The 15,002-nt window shown below is 39.8% G+C and overlaps 1 protein-coding gene across 1 annotated transcript in view; it reads left to right on the top strand.

The window, feature by feature from the left end:
• EBF2 (EBF transcription factor 2) overlaps positions 1–15,002 on the top strand; it is a 207,920-nt gene that overhangs the window by 141,695 nt on the left and 51,223 nt on the right. Inside the window, exon 7 of the mRNA XM_056119136.1 lies at positions 2,108–2,189. Within this exon, the coding sequence (XP_055975111.1) occupies positions 2,108–2,189 (82 nt within the window). The remainder of the gene's footprint in view (positions 1–2,107; positions 2,190–15,002) is intronic.

Here is a 15,002-nt window from a genome sequence, read left to right as displayed (position 1 = left end):
TGAGGAAAAGCCAAGTGGAAGTAGCCTGTGGTCCTTTGTGGCCGGGGCTGATTCTGCTATAGGATTCGAGATGGCAAGCAAGTGTCCCCCTTCAAACAAGAGAGTGTTGGAATTCAGATCAATCTTTTCTTAAATAAAAGCAGCTCTTTCTGAGGATGCATTTGAGTTGCTCTGGGCAGACATTGCAGGGCACTTGAGAAAGCAGAAGCAGGGTGTAAATTTGAAAACCGCCTGAAGCCGCTTGGATGGACGCGGTTTTTTTTTCCCTCTTCCCCTTGTCATCCAGAGGCATTTCGATGAAAAACCACCTTCCTGATTTGGGAAGCTCCTCCTCACCTCCCACCCCAGAAAAGATGGGGAAAAAAAATAAAAGGCTGGGGGAGGCGGACAACAGATGTTATAAAATAATGGAAAAAATATTTAGCTGTTATTTCCAAATTCACACCCAACCTTATTGATAGTTGGGGTCAGGGACACTTGGCAAAATATTTTTCGCAAATCTAGTGTAACAGAGCCGTGAATACAGAAAACATTCTGAAGAGTGCAATTCCCCTTCTCCCCTCTTTTCACCTCTACTATTTATTTTCTCATCAGTGTTTTTTTTTAAAGTGATCAACACAATTAATTGAGTGCTTGCTCCTTCTTTTGTGTGGTTGTTTTAAAATTTTTTAAATAAACTGGAAATCGCAGTGAAGCACTGTTGCTTTAAAATAGAATTTTTGGAGGCATTGTTGATTTCTACTTATTTTTGTTGGCAAATCTTGGGGAAAAAATGTATATCTTTTCCTTTAAAGTTCTAATTCAAGGCATGGATGTGAGAGTTCTGAAGGGACTTTGGGACTGCGGTAAAATTTCGTTGTCATAGTAACAGAAAGGGAAATAGGCCTAGCTCACCTGGGACTTTAACACTGCAAAAGCTGGATTTTTTTTTTAAGGAAAAGGACTCTGCAAGTGAAATAAATGAAAAACTTATTGTATTTTCAGACAAAATGCCAACATTAAATAGGAAAATGGCTGGAAAGGGCATTGACGCCATTTTTCTTAGTTGATGGACTGGTCTGATGAAAAATGCTTTGCTTTTCAACTTGCACAAATGAATGATTTAGAATTTTGATTTAAAAACTAGGTCTTCCAGAAAAATAACCTCTGCCCCTCTTTCTGTGCCTGTTTTACTGGGTAACTGCAGACACCATCTGAAAGTGACATTCGAACTTGGTGTAAACCCCCAGTGGACTCTTGCAGAGTCCGACTGTCTTTGGAGGGGAACAAACCATGTTCTGGTTTTCTACATGGGTTAAGTATCAGGCCCTTTTTGTGCGGGAAGGTGTGCACGGGAGGCTTGGAGGTTGAGAGGGCATATGGCTGATGGGAAGCCACATGCACGAGAATCTTTGAAAGCCTGGGTTATGGCAGGGCTAAGGCTGGTCATTTTTTTTTGACCTTTTTTTTTTTTAAATTTTTATTAGTGAGACACCATGAGGTACAGTTGTAGACTTACAAATTTTGTGCTTGGGTTTCAGTTATACAATGATCAAATACCCATCCCTCCACTAGTGCCCATTTCCCACCACCACAGGTCCCTTTTTTAACCCTCCAGCAAGACATTTTTGCATGGCATGAGTCAGAGCTGCTTTTAAACGAACTTCCTTCCTTCCTTCCTTCCTTCCTTCCTTCCTTCCTTCCTTCCTTCCTTCCTCCCTCCCTCCCTCCCTCCCTCCCTCCCTCCCTCCCTCCCTCCCTTCCTTCCTTCCTTCCTTCCTTCCTTCCTTCCTTCCTTCCTTCCTTCCTTCCTTCCTTCCTTCCTTCTTTCCTTTCTTCCTTCATGCCCTAGCAACTTTGGCCAGTCGACCAGTGGGTGTGCAAACCACCTTGGGACCCATTTCAGGACTCTCAACAGCCATGACTGCACAAGAGGCCAGGGACTTGGATTGAAAATATCCACATTTGCAAATTGCAAACGGTCAGTGCTCCTTCTCGGGCAGGCCTGGCTGAAATTCCCCAGACGTGAAACACAATCACTTTCAAATCACATCTAATATAATGCAGATATGTTCTCTCTTAAAAAACTGTTTACTTAAAAATGTAACACGTTGCTTTCTCTTCACAGATTCTTTTTAAAATTTTTCCTCAAGTGCAATCAGAATTGTTTGAAAACAGCAGGAAACCCAAGGGACATGAGAAGATTTCAGGTAAGGCGGCCCACACTTCTTTCCTGGTAAATAAGTCATCCTGTTTTTGTTCTCCTTTGCACTCTTTCTGCTTTCCCCTTCGTTGAAAACATTATTCACTGAGGCTGCTAACAATACTGAAAGATAACTGTAGATGATACCCCTCATGCCACAGTATTAAGGGATTCTTCATTTTGCAGTGGTTAGGTCTTCTGCCTCCACTGCCAAAGTCCCAGGAGAAGGGCACCAATCCTTGCTGGAGATTTGATTTTAAGCCCCCAGGCTGCCCTCGCACACACAGCTGCCCACAGCAGGAGCCGTGTTCTTGATATTCAGCCACCTTGGGATTTTTCAAAGCAGCTTCTCTCTGCTTTCTGCAAGCAACAGCCTCTTCCTTCCCCGTTCTGCAGATTAACTATTCAGTGGTCTCTCTCCGAGTCTTTTGGAAAGCAGCAGCCCAAACAGCCGTGGTCACTTTAAGATCTCAGCATGACAACAAGACCCACGGGACAGTGACCCAGCTGCCTGGCAGTTAAATCTGCCACCAGTTTCATCACCCTTGCCACTGATGTACTGAGGATAGGAGCTAATAAAAACACAGAGCAAGGCAAAGTGTGTCACGTTGGAGATGAGAGGAGGTGCACCCCTCTTCGCCCCTTTCCCTTCATCTTTGAGGGACCTCAGAGTTAATCCACCGAATGGCTTTCCTGCCATGCACGTCCATGCAAAATGCAGAGCATTCCCCTCCCTCTGGAAAAGCAGATTAGACAATACTACTCTGTTGGAGATAAAAATCAAACAAATAAACAAACAAACAAAACCAGCCCTGGCAACAGCAAGAGATGGGGCGTAATCAGCCTCCCCTTTCAGGTGAGGAAATGAGGATTGGGCATTGCAACAACTCGCCTGTCAGCACAAGAAGGAGATGAAGGGGTGGGCCAGGAGTTTCCTGTGTGATCAAACTCTCTCCAGCAGACCACGGGTTTATGATGCTTGCGGTCACTACATGGATGTTTGGCTGTTACCTTTTTGGAAATTCTTAATAATTTCTGAACGGGCACTGCTCATCGCTACTTTGCACTGGACCTTAAAAAAATTCTATAGCTGCTGTTTGTGCTGGTCACTCAGAGAACTTCTGTGATTTGGGAATGAAACTATGAAAGAGATAATAAAGGAGATGGGCACACACTCATATTCCCTTTTGTACTCAGGGAGACCTACTTGGGGGAGTGTGTGTGTGTGTGTGTGTGTGTGTGTGTGTGTGTGTGTGTAGAGGGGGAATTCCCAAGACCAGGGCATTTTTTTTGTTACTTAGCACTGTTATCAGCCTGCTTTTAACCTCCTCTTCCACAACAGACAGATTTTTCTCCTGCAGTGTGATATGAACATTAATTTTTTTTAAAAAAATGAGTTTTCTTGGGTATCAAGCAGAAATATTGTGTGTACGAAACTGTAGGGTATTTGATTTCCCAAACGGAAATGCAAATGCTCAACCCCAAGACAAATGAAATTCCAAAGAATTTCAAACTGTCTCAATGACCAAAGCTTAGCTTTTCCTTCTGGAAGAAACAAAGGTGGATAGAAGTTAGCAGTTTGGATTCTCATACTCCTTATTCTCTACCATCACTCCCAGTGAATTTTAAGTTTGGGTATACTTGTAATAAATTTGAAGAGACTTTAGAAAAATTACTTGTCATTTTATTTATCCCGAATTTCAGACATTTCTCTTTAAGCTAATGCATACTAATATTTTGTTTACGAACGTGCCTGAATTTTCAGTAGGTTAAAGGTAAAGGTAAAGGCCCTCTCATTGATCATCGATTTGCTCGAGCGGGCCCAGTAACGTCTCCATTGGAGACTTTGTTGTAACTGTGTTTGGCATATTGAATACGTCACAGGGAGCTTGCCAGGCTTGCCAGGCTCTGCCGTGGGGGCGAGATACTCTTGGTAGCTTGCCGGGCTCTCTGAGAGGGGCGGAGGAATCGAACTCGGGTCGGCCATGTTGGCTGCGTGCAAGGCAAACACCCTACCGCTGTGCTATCGCTCCAATAGGTTGGACTATATATAATAACCTCAAATGGTGGGGACATTTCAGTCTATGTTTTGAAGTGAAATATTTTTATTTAGGGAAACATGACAAGGGGGTGGGAAGGGGAGTGAGAGAGATGAGTTCAAGAGAGAACTTGGACTTTTTCCAGTGGGGAGAGGGCATTCTGTCTATTCTAAAGTGTTTGACTTTTGCAAGGACTATGGAAAAAATATTTTAAGTTTCATGATAGTCTTATTTTGGGACTAAAGCTAAGGTCACTCAGCAATTATTTTGCATTTTTATTAGATTCAATTTTAAAAGTTGAAAATGGTAGCGGTTTGTTATAAGTACCGTTTACCATTTTCAACTTTTAAAATCGTGCAGGTCAGAGGCTTTTAACATATTACAATGTTGTCCAGATTTCACCATTATATAATTCTAGAACACTCTATTACCCCAGAAAGAAATCCCATACCTTCCCCATTTATTTCTTTTCCAGCCACTTGCAACCACCAATGCACTTTCTGTCTCAACTGGTTTTCTTTCTAGGTGTTCATATAAAAGTAATCAGACAAATTGTGGCCTTTGTTTCTGGCTCTTTGTATTTAGCATTAGGTTTTCAAGGTTCTCCACTTGATAGCATTTATCAGTGCTTAATTACTTTTTATGACCAAATAATATTCCATTGTAAAAATATACACATTTTATTTACGTATATGTGAGTTGACGTAAACTTGGGTTGTTTCTACTTTTTTTGATTATTATAAATAGTGCTGCTATGAACATTTCTGTATGAGTTATTTTTTCATGAACATATGTTTTCATTTCTCTTGGGTATATACCTAAGAGTAGAATTTCTGGGTCATATGGTAACTCTATCTTTAGCTTTTTGAGCAGCTGCCAAGCAGTTTTCCACAGTGGCTGCACCATTTTACATTCCCATCATTAACATATGAAGTTTTCAATTTTTCCACATCTTTGCCAACACTTGTTACTTTCTGTTTTGTTTTTTTGTTGTTGTTGTTGTTGTCGTTTTTTAAATCTACCCATACTGTGTGTCAAGTGCTTTCTCATCATGGTTCTTGTTTGTTTCTCCCTAATGACTAATGATGTTGAACATCTTTTCTTTTTGTTTTATTTTTGTCTTTGGGTCACAAACAGCTGTGCTAAGGGACCACTTCTTGTGGTGCTTGGAGAACTCTTTGAGATGCCAGAGATTGAATCTGGTTTTCTTGAATACAAGCCAAGCACTCTACGAGCTATCTCTGACCCAAAGGATCTTTTCATGTACTTATAGAGCATACAAATAGCTTCTTTGGTAAAATGTTCATTTAAATCTTTTAGCCATTATTAAATGTGTTTATTTATTTATTATTTTTGGGGCCACACCTGGTGGTGCTCAGAGCTTACTCCTGGCCCTTTAATTCAAGGATTACTCCTGGTAGTGCTCAGGGAACCATATACTACCTCCAGAGTTTGAACCCAGGTCAACTGCATGCAAGGCAACTGCCTTACCTGCTGTACTATTTCTCTAGCCTTGGGCTATTCATTTTTAACTGCTGAGTTGTAAGTGTTCTTTATATGTCTAGATATTCGGCCCTATGATGTGATTTTTAAACACTTTTCTCATTTTTAGTTATATTTTTGCTTTTCATATAGTTTCTATTTATGTACAACAAAATAGACATAGCATTGCATAATACAATTGATATTGTACTAATTCTATTTAAAAATATAGACTTCAAGGAAAGTTCTCTTACATGAAGAAGTCGATTATTGAAAAAAACTCACGTGGCATAATGTTAAGTGAGAAACTTGGATCAATTTCAAAATATGATGCAAAGTCAGAGGTAGCAGATAATCATGGTGGAAGGGAGAAAGAACTGAAGGGATGGTACTTTAGAAATTCCTGGACTGTACATCTCATTTAATGACAAATGTAATGTAATAATTTTAAACCAAGAAGACAACTACTTCAATTCTCTACTTTTTATCTGATCAAAATAGAGATTTTATTCAAGGTATTTCTTTGCAGGAATTTTATATGAATAGAATAAAAATATGAAATAATTGTAACCAAATTATGAATCCAACTAAACTCTATTTTATTTTCTCTTTTCTTATTCTACTCTCTTAAAATTAATGGCAAAATCAGGACCTACTGTATGAAGACAAAACTATCATATAAAACTTTTGTTTTTAGTCTAACTCAAATTTCTTGGTAATTTATATTTAGATAGGGCATTTGCCTTGCACGTGGCCGACCTGGATTTGATTTCTCCATCCCTCTCGGAGAGCCTGGCAAGCTACTGAGAGTATCCCGCCCGCACGGCAGAACCTGGCAAGCTCCCCGTGGTGTATTTGATATGCCAAAAAACAGTAACAACAAGTCTCACAATGGAGATGTTACTGGTGCCCGCTCGAGCAAATCAATGAACAACAGGAGGACAGTGCTAGAGTGCATAATGGACATATAGATATGGAGCGATAGCACAGTGGTAGGGCATTTGCCTTACACGCAGCCAACATGGTTATCAAAACACAATGCATTTAACTGCTCAGACCCCTTTGAGAATTTTTTTTAATATGACTGTTTTAGGGCCAGGAGTGATAGTGGGTAAGGCGTTTGTCTTGCATGTGGCTTACCCAGGTTCAATCCCTTGCATCCCATATGGTCTCCTGAGCACCAAAAAGTTATTCCTGAGTGCAAAGCCAAAAGTAACTCTTGAGAATCACCAGGTGTGGTTCAAAACCCAATAATAATCATAATAATTAATAATAACAATAATAAATAAAATGACAGTTTTAGTCCCAAGAAAATGCTACATTTAAACCTAATTTAACTTAAAATATCAAGAGCTCCTGGGCTTCCTGAAACATTCAGAGTTCCATAGACCCTGAATGAGACTCACCTAACTCTGATGGCACCCTCAGTAGAAGCTAGCCATTATGAGACACTGTCTCCATAGCACTTGTTCCCACTCTCCTAGTTACCATGTCTCTGTTCCTGGATGACCTCTGGATCCATATCCTCAAAGGTCACTCTTTGGACGTACTGTAGACATACAGCTCTTCTTTCTGCCTGGGCATCTTCTCTAAGAAGATTAACAAGCAAATGTTCACAACAGAACTGAGTACTTACTCTTCTTGGCAGTGCTGGTTTCTTCTTTGGTGCCTATGTACCATTCTTCAAAGCCTCTATAACGCCATTGATCACACTGCCTTGCAATTATTATTTGTCTTCCTAATTGACTGTGTTGCTGGGGGATAATCAATATGTTTTATTTATTTATTTATTATTTGGGGACCACACCTGGCGATGCTCAGGGAATACTCCTGGCTCTGTACTCAGGAATTACTCCTGGTAATGCATGGGGGACAATATGGGGTGCCAGGGATCAAACCCGGTCGGCCAAGAGCAAGACAAGTGATGTACCACTATACTATCTCTTCAACTTATTTTATTCATTTTTGTATTCTCCCTAATGCCCAGCACAATTCAGGCCATGCTGTAAAGCTCAGTACTTTGTAACTAAATGAATTTTTCAGGGAAAGAAAGGATGGATAAAAGAAAGGGAGGAATGAAGAGAAAAACAGGATTTCCAGAGCCCCCAAAGTATCTAAATTCATGGACCATGCATGCAGAAAATCATTTCTGCCCTCTTTGAAATGAAACAAATAGGTAAAACATCCAGATTAACAGCTCAGTGAAGGAAAGGAAGAGAAATGTATGTCTAGTTTAAGCTGACAAGCCTGTTAAGACATAATGAAGCCCATTCTTTATTCCCCTGCCTTGTGGGTGGAGAGCAGGCAATGTAAAATGCAGAAGATAATCAAGCCAAGAAAAGGAGGAGCCAGGCACGTTGTCATTTCCCACATTCCAATTCTAAAACACAGTAGAAGTTGACAACAATTAGGGCTATTGTTGCCAAATCACTATCATAGATAAGCTGGCTGGGTCGACTCCAAGTCACAGTGAAAACAGACATGCACTCATTCATTTATTCACTCACCCAACTAACATTATTCAGGAAATCCTGTGAGCCAAACTCTCTCCTAGGTCCTGGAGGTACATTAGCAAGGAAAACATAAAACTCCCCACCACTGGGATCTGACATTCCAGTAGGGATATGGGCAAAGAGAAGAGGGATTTGCATACCTAAGCTCTGCTTCTGGATGTGACCAGCTTGAAAGCACCGGGTCCAGCTTGGCACCATTTGTCTCTTTGTGGTCCTGCTAGAACTCAGGAGTGTGGTCAAGCATGGGTGATGTGGGAGCTAACTGAGAATAATACGTATAGATGCTCCTCTCAGCAGTTTTCAAGGTTCTCTAAGAGGGAACCTAGGTCTTTTCTCTCTGCCTCATTAGGGCTCTGTTTGAAACAGATATGACTGTAGTACAGGGTTGGGTGTTTTCTAGAATGTGGACATACTGACTTGTATGATAGATGATTAAAGAATTCACTGCAGGCACCTTCCCACATCTCCACGGCTAGAATAATTTTTTTGTGGGGGGGGGGGAAGGGCTGGGTCACATCTATTGATGCTCTGGGACTATTACTGGCTCTGTGCTCTGAAGTGATCTTTGGCAGTGTTGAGGGGTCCATATGTGGTGCCAGGGATTCAAACCACGTCTTGGTTTGTAGCCACATGCAAGGTAAGCATGTTAGCTTTGGTACTATCTCTCTAACTTCTAGAATCATTTAAATAAATCACCTTTTAAAATTTTACAACTAAAAAAGTGACCTAACACCATTTGCTGAGCTTTTCTGAGTGGTTTATGAGGGCTCCACGTGCCTTCCTTAAGTGTTTTAAATGAAATTCACCAAAATAATCATTTTTAATTTTTGGAGTTATGCTAGGAAGGTGAGGGCATGGCAGAGCCTGATAAGCTACCCGTGGCGTATTTGAAATGCCAAAAACAGTAACAATAACGGGTCTCATTCCCCTGATCCTGAAAGAGCCTCCAATGTGGCAGTGTTGGGATGAGTAATGAGAGGCTGCTAAAATCTCAGGACTGGGACAAATGGAGATGTTACTTGGCGCCTGCTTGAGCAAGTCGATGAACAACAGGATGACGGTGATCCAGTGATACAGTGATATTAGGGAGGGGACGAGGCTTCATATACAGTCTTGCCTTGCTTGCCTCAAGCTGTCAATGATATATATAGATGGGCACATCAGTTTTCAGTGAAAGATAAGTCATCTCAGTGTTCAAGTTGGCAAATCAGCACTTAGTTGATTTCTTTTAGTTTATAGGGATCTGCACACACCCCTAAGAGAGGCCTGGAGCTAGACAGGTACCTTGAGAAGGGTACGAAGTAGGTGAAGAAAAGAGATGGCACTGGTCTGAGAGATCAGTCAGAACTCCAAGGAAGAGAGAAAAACATGTCATGGTGGGGAAGAGAACGAAAAACCTCATTGATCTCCTCTATCAGAATGAGGGAAGCGATTGTGCCTGGGCTTGGCAGTCTGACATAGTTGTGGTAGTTGAGGATGTGAGAGGCCTACAGCCTGGGAGTGCCACATGCTGGATGCAACAACTGCTTGGGAATTATGAGGAAATTAACATGGATGACAAAGACATCTAGTTCACCAGGTGGACATTAGCCATTAGTCTGTTTGACTAAACGATACAAGAGCAAAGGGCAGGGCTACTCATGTCTTGGAGCAGGGCCAACATCCATCCAACAACCCCTTATGATTTTTTTTTTAACCCCCCGGCTCTTATATAAAACTTTTTAATGGCACCACCATCTATTTTCCTTAAATAAAAAATGTTGAATGTTTCTCTCACACCCGTTGAGGGAAGCGAGAGTTTAAATGAACTCCAAATGGTAAAAATTTAATACTGCTCCAGCTGCCTGCAGGTTTCTTCAGTTCAAATCTTTTAGTTCAAGAGCTGCTCCAGCTGCTCTGTGATCTCATCCACCATTTGAAGGTTTCTGTGCTACTGAGCAGTGATTTTAAAGTGCATAATGAAAATCACTTGACTCTTAGCCTCTCTGACCAACAGGTGAGTCCATTATCTGGTGATAAAATAAGCCAGATAGTCCAAGTTAAGAAATAGTAATTATCTGTTTGGAGCCAGACAGGGAAAAAAAAGCAGCTCTAAGGGTCTGAAGTTTGGGGAAGGCATTCTGTGGGTTAATTCAATCTTTCTTCAATTTGATGGCATAAACTTTAGTAACCCATACTCCTGACTTTTGGTGTCTCAATTGGGAACAAGAATCAGGGAGATATGGAGTTTGACCAATTCACATAGGAAAGTGTTTTGAGTTATTTGTAGGAATAAAGGAAGAGAAATGAAAGCAGGTGTTGCCCAACTAAGTTTTGGAAAAGAATATTTCAGACTTCAGTGAGGTTAAAAAAAAGATGCCCAAGGGCAGGAGACTCACTTTGGGCATGAAGCCCTTGTCCTGACTGCATCAGAGAATAATAACATGTAGACATTCCTGGATAGAAAGTCAATCTGTGCTTTGCAACAAAATGACATGGACAATTAAATTTTTAAAAATATTTTATTTTTAATTGCACGACACACAAAAGATGCTGTCAAAGTACCAGAGTCTCTAAAGACATACATGGGTACTTAAACTGTTTATGGGGCTGACCTGCTCTTGAGTTCTGATGGGTACAGGTAATTCATGAAGTTCCTGAGTTTGGTAAAAGAAAATGGCCAAGGCAAATCAAGAGCAGCGTCAAAAATGTTTGCTAATAAAACACTGACCTTGACCATACCGTAACTATCCCACTTGTCATACATTTTATATAGTAAAAGCAATAGCTTCAGGGTAATAAATGAGGTGAGTTGGAAAGACCAAGTGTCTGCGCTTTTTGAGATGAAGGGGCATTTACTTACCAAGCTGGTTGAGGGTCTTCAGGCTCCCTGATGACATGAAAGGCAAATTTTTAAAACTTGTCCCTGGGTTTTTGAACATATTTAGCTGATTTTTTCAAAATCAAGCTTTAAAATAATCAGTAGCTAAACTTGCCAAAATATACCACTGGAAATGTTCTTTAACTTACTGTTCTACTTTATGCCAATTAAAACTTTTCAATGTCAGAAAATAAGTTCAGGAACCCCAAGTTGTATTAAAAAAAAAACCACACAAGGCACATCTCAAATCTCATTTTCTTGATGAAAATACTTGTTATTGGGGCCAAAGTAATAGCTCAGTGGGCTAGAGAACATGCCCTGTTTGCAGGAGGTCCGGATTTGTGTCCTGACACCACATGGTCCCCTGAGCATTGGTAGGATTAACCCCTGAGCAGGGTGTTGGGAGTAATGCTGGAGCATCACAGAGGGAGAGGGGGTTGCCTGGATGAAGGGTTAGTAAACACATGTTACTGCTTTCAGTTTAGGCTAATTTCTCCCCTTTGACCTCCTAGAGTATATAACAGACACACAATTTCAGTTCTCAATTACATATTACTGCAGAGCAATATTTTCTGGTTATGTGTTGTGCTTTTGTGTTTCATTACATGCATGGTAAGCTCCTTGGGGACTGTGATAGTGTTTTATAGATGCTTCCAATGCAGGCAGCACAGTGCCTGGGACTATCTATAAATACCTTAGGCTGATTGAAACATAGTGTTTTGTAGTTACTTAAGAAAGTATCTTTTTGGGAGTTATGCCATTAATGGCAGAATCTCCCTTCTCTAGGTGTAAACAACTTCAAAAATGCCCCTTATCTGTCTCGGCAGCAATCAGTTTTGTGCTTTTCTAATTTGGTACTTGATACTTAACTAAAGAGAAAATTTAGCCATAAGGAATAAGTGACAACAGGGATTTTCTAAGAATTCTGGGAGTTATAAAAAAATTCAAAATACATACTTGAGGGGTAGATGTTTAAAGGTAATGTTGGCGATTCTTGAATTTGAACTTAAATCTTGTTTGAATATATGATGTGTGAAAAGAATTAAAGCAGTATTGACGAAGATTTTGTGGTCACTAATGTTTTTTTTGTTGTTAGTCTGGTTAAATTAGTGGAGGATTGAACATAAGTGTTTCATCAGATTATTTTTGTAGAATCGGGATACAGACTCCAACCAAACTTGGTTGCTTGCTACAACTAGAAATCTGTCTTAAGTTTCTCTATCCCTTTAATGGTCTCTATATCCCCTTTTTTTTCTTCCACAGGTGGAAAATAAAACTCCACATAACAGTTATGCTTTGGGAAAGCTGAAATAACATATATAGCAACTGAACAGTTATAAGGGAAAAGCACATCATGAATTTAATTTCATTTCCAGATGTAAAATGTCATAAAGAATTTTTTTCCATACTTGGCAAAATAACAGGAATTTTTTAGACTATTTTATTTAGCTGGGTGCATGCATGTTTGTAAGTAGGTATCAGAAAGTCTTTAACATTGAGAGTGCTATAAAAGCAACATGTTTTAGCTTTACTGAGATTAAACTACCAAAGGCCCCACATTCAGCTGAAAGGTGCTTGACTTTCACTGAAGTGGAAGGCAAATGTACCTTACTAGTGGTAGCATTTGGTGTTTTTAAAGCAAGAACTCTGAGCCATAATAAAAGGTTCAAACCAGTGTAATTCTCTAGTGGCTACAGATACCGGGGGATTGTCATCTTTTTCAAAGAGCAGGTTATTTAATCAATCTATACATTTAGAATTTTGACTTCTCTCTTTTCCTTCTCCTGTGTAAGATTTAGGGTCTTTGTCAGAACACCTAGGTTGGATCTGAGAAAGGCTGGAAGGAGTTAAAGTCGACTTGCCATTCTTCTGTCTTAGGTAACTCAACTGAATCATAAAGTTGGAGTTTAGAGCTTTAAGAAGTATAAGGAGTAAAAAAGAAAAGAAAAGAAAAGAAAAGAAAGCAACAAAACAGTACAGAAGAATTATGTGAATTATGTTCCAAAGAAACAAAGATATGTCAGAATGGAACATGAAAACAACCCAAGGGTTAGAGTAGGTCCATTTGATAAAAATCTTCTTGCCACAGGCCTATAAAGGTAGTTTGGCTGATCAGGCAATTGCCTTGCATGCAGCCAACCCCGGTTCTATACATACCCAATTACATATCCTGAGTATGGACTCTTGAGCCACACCATGAGTGAGGCTTGAATGTAGAGTCAGAAGTAAGCCCCAAGCACAACTGGGTGTGACCTCAAATAAAAACAGAAACCCTACATGCCACATGCTATCACCGTGATAGCAAAGGAAGTTACTCTGCTGGAAAATTAGTTATACTAGCATATTAGCAGATGTGTCCACCTAAAGGATAACTCCCACTATGACATTTTATAAGCAAGAGAGAACTCTTTACAACCCATCTCCTGATTTACATAAATTATTGGGTGAGGGATATGGGAATACTTTTATGTAATAGAAGATAAATACAATTTAAGAAAACCAATTACTTTTGTGAGTAGTTTTAGCAGATTGCCAACAAAGTCATATATAACATTGTTTAAAACTTTGTATTTTTTAAGAAGAGATACCTTTGTTTGGGAAGAAACTTTAAACTTTTCAATTAATGTTTCTATTCCCAAAGAATCTATTATTATTTCCATTTAACTGGATCATTGAAAATGGATTATGACACTGCCACTCTCCAACTAATTTGTGTCTACTGACCTGCCTTATCAAAAATGAGATATCCTGTTAAACAAACTAAGGAGTTGTAAAAATTGAAGAAAAAAACACTTTCACTTTAAAAGTAAAAGCAATTTCTATGATATCTACTTCCCTTTTTTTAGAACCTCACTTAATGATATCACACTGTAAAGAACATTTGCATGAACATAATTGACTGTTACATTTGTGTTGAATTGGAAGAGCTATAATATGCAATGACTTAGTTTTCGGATCTGCAGACTTTGCTAGTTGGAGCTTTGAGCTGAAATACAGATACACCAACTATGAAAAACAAATAAAAGCTGTCACTAGTATTAGCAACAAAAACCAAGGGTCCATCTCACATAAATTATGGACATCTGTATTCCTAATTGGCATCCTTTTGGGCTGTGCCAGCAGAATGGCCGTGCCAAGAGAGTCTGACAGCTTTAGAAAGACTAGGTATCAGGTTTAGGTGATAGGAGACACCAATGAGGCATAGAAGTTCTTTTGTGTGGAATACTCTCCATATGTTTGTTATAATACTGGTGAGTTTTAGTTTCAGATACCTCCAAATGGCACCTTTGTCAATACGAAATTTGCCACTTCAAAAACACACCAGTTTATGATCTTAGAACAAGTGGTACTGATGGTTATATGATCAGAAGATCATTGACGAAGATGCATACAAATAGTTAATAAGGTAATGGTAAGAAATGTTGACCTTGATTTGTTTAGCTAAGATGTAAAGATTTTTGAAGGTCAAAGGTGTCCTTGTGTAGTGTTTTGGAGTCTAACTGTGTCTGACCCTCTAACATTAAGCTGCTGTGGCCTGCAGTTTTGAAGAGTGAAGCAAACCAGGGGGAAAAAGAGAAGGGGGAGAGAACAGGAAATGGAGTGAGGTGTTTCAGGAAGTTGTCAGGGGTTGACTGATTGATTCCAGATGGAAGAGGTCAGCCTTTGTGACCCAGGAAATACTCACTAGGGGAAAGAAGTTGGCTTGTGGAAGGGGAAGGCCTGGGAGTGAGACGATGCTGGAATGCACATTCCACTTCCTTTAGTCTTCAAACATTCAGAAACATTAACTTCTCCAAATAGAATAATATCAGTATTGTCACTGTTCACCAGAAAACAGTGAAGGAAATTAAATTTGAAGCTTCGAATGTACTGAATGTATCCTCATCTCCATAATGTAGTTTATTCTGCCAGAGGTAAAAGTACTC

The sequence above is a fragment of the Sorex fumeus genome, unplaced genomic scaffold (genome assembly GCF_029834395.1).
Source record: "Sorex fumeus unplaced genomic scaffold, SorFum_2.1 ptg000039l, whole genome shotgun sequence".
In the NCBI taxonomy this organism is placed as follows: Eukaryota; Metazoa; Chordata; class Mammalia; order Eulipotyphla; family Soricidae; genus Sorex; species Sorex fumeus.
The sequence above is the reverse complement of the archived record's forward strand: the minus strand, read 5'-3'. Positions and strand labels throughout refer to the sequence as shown.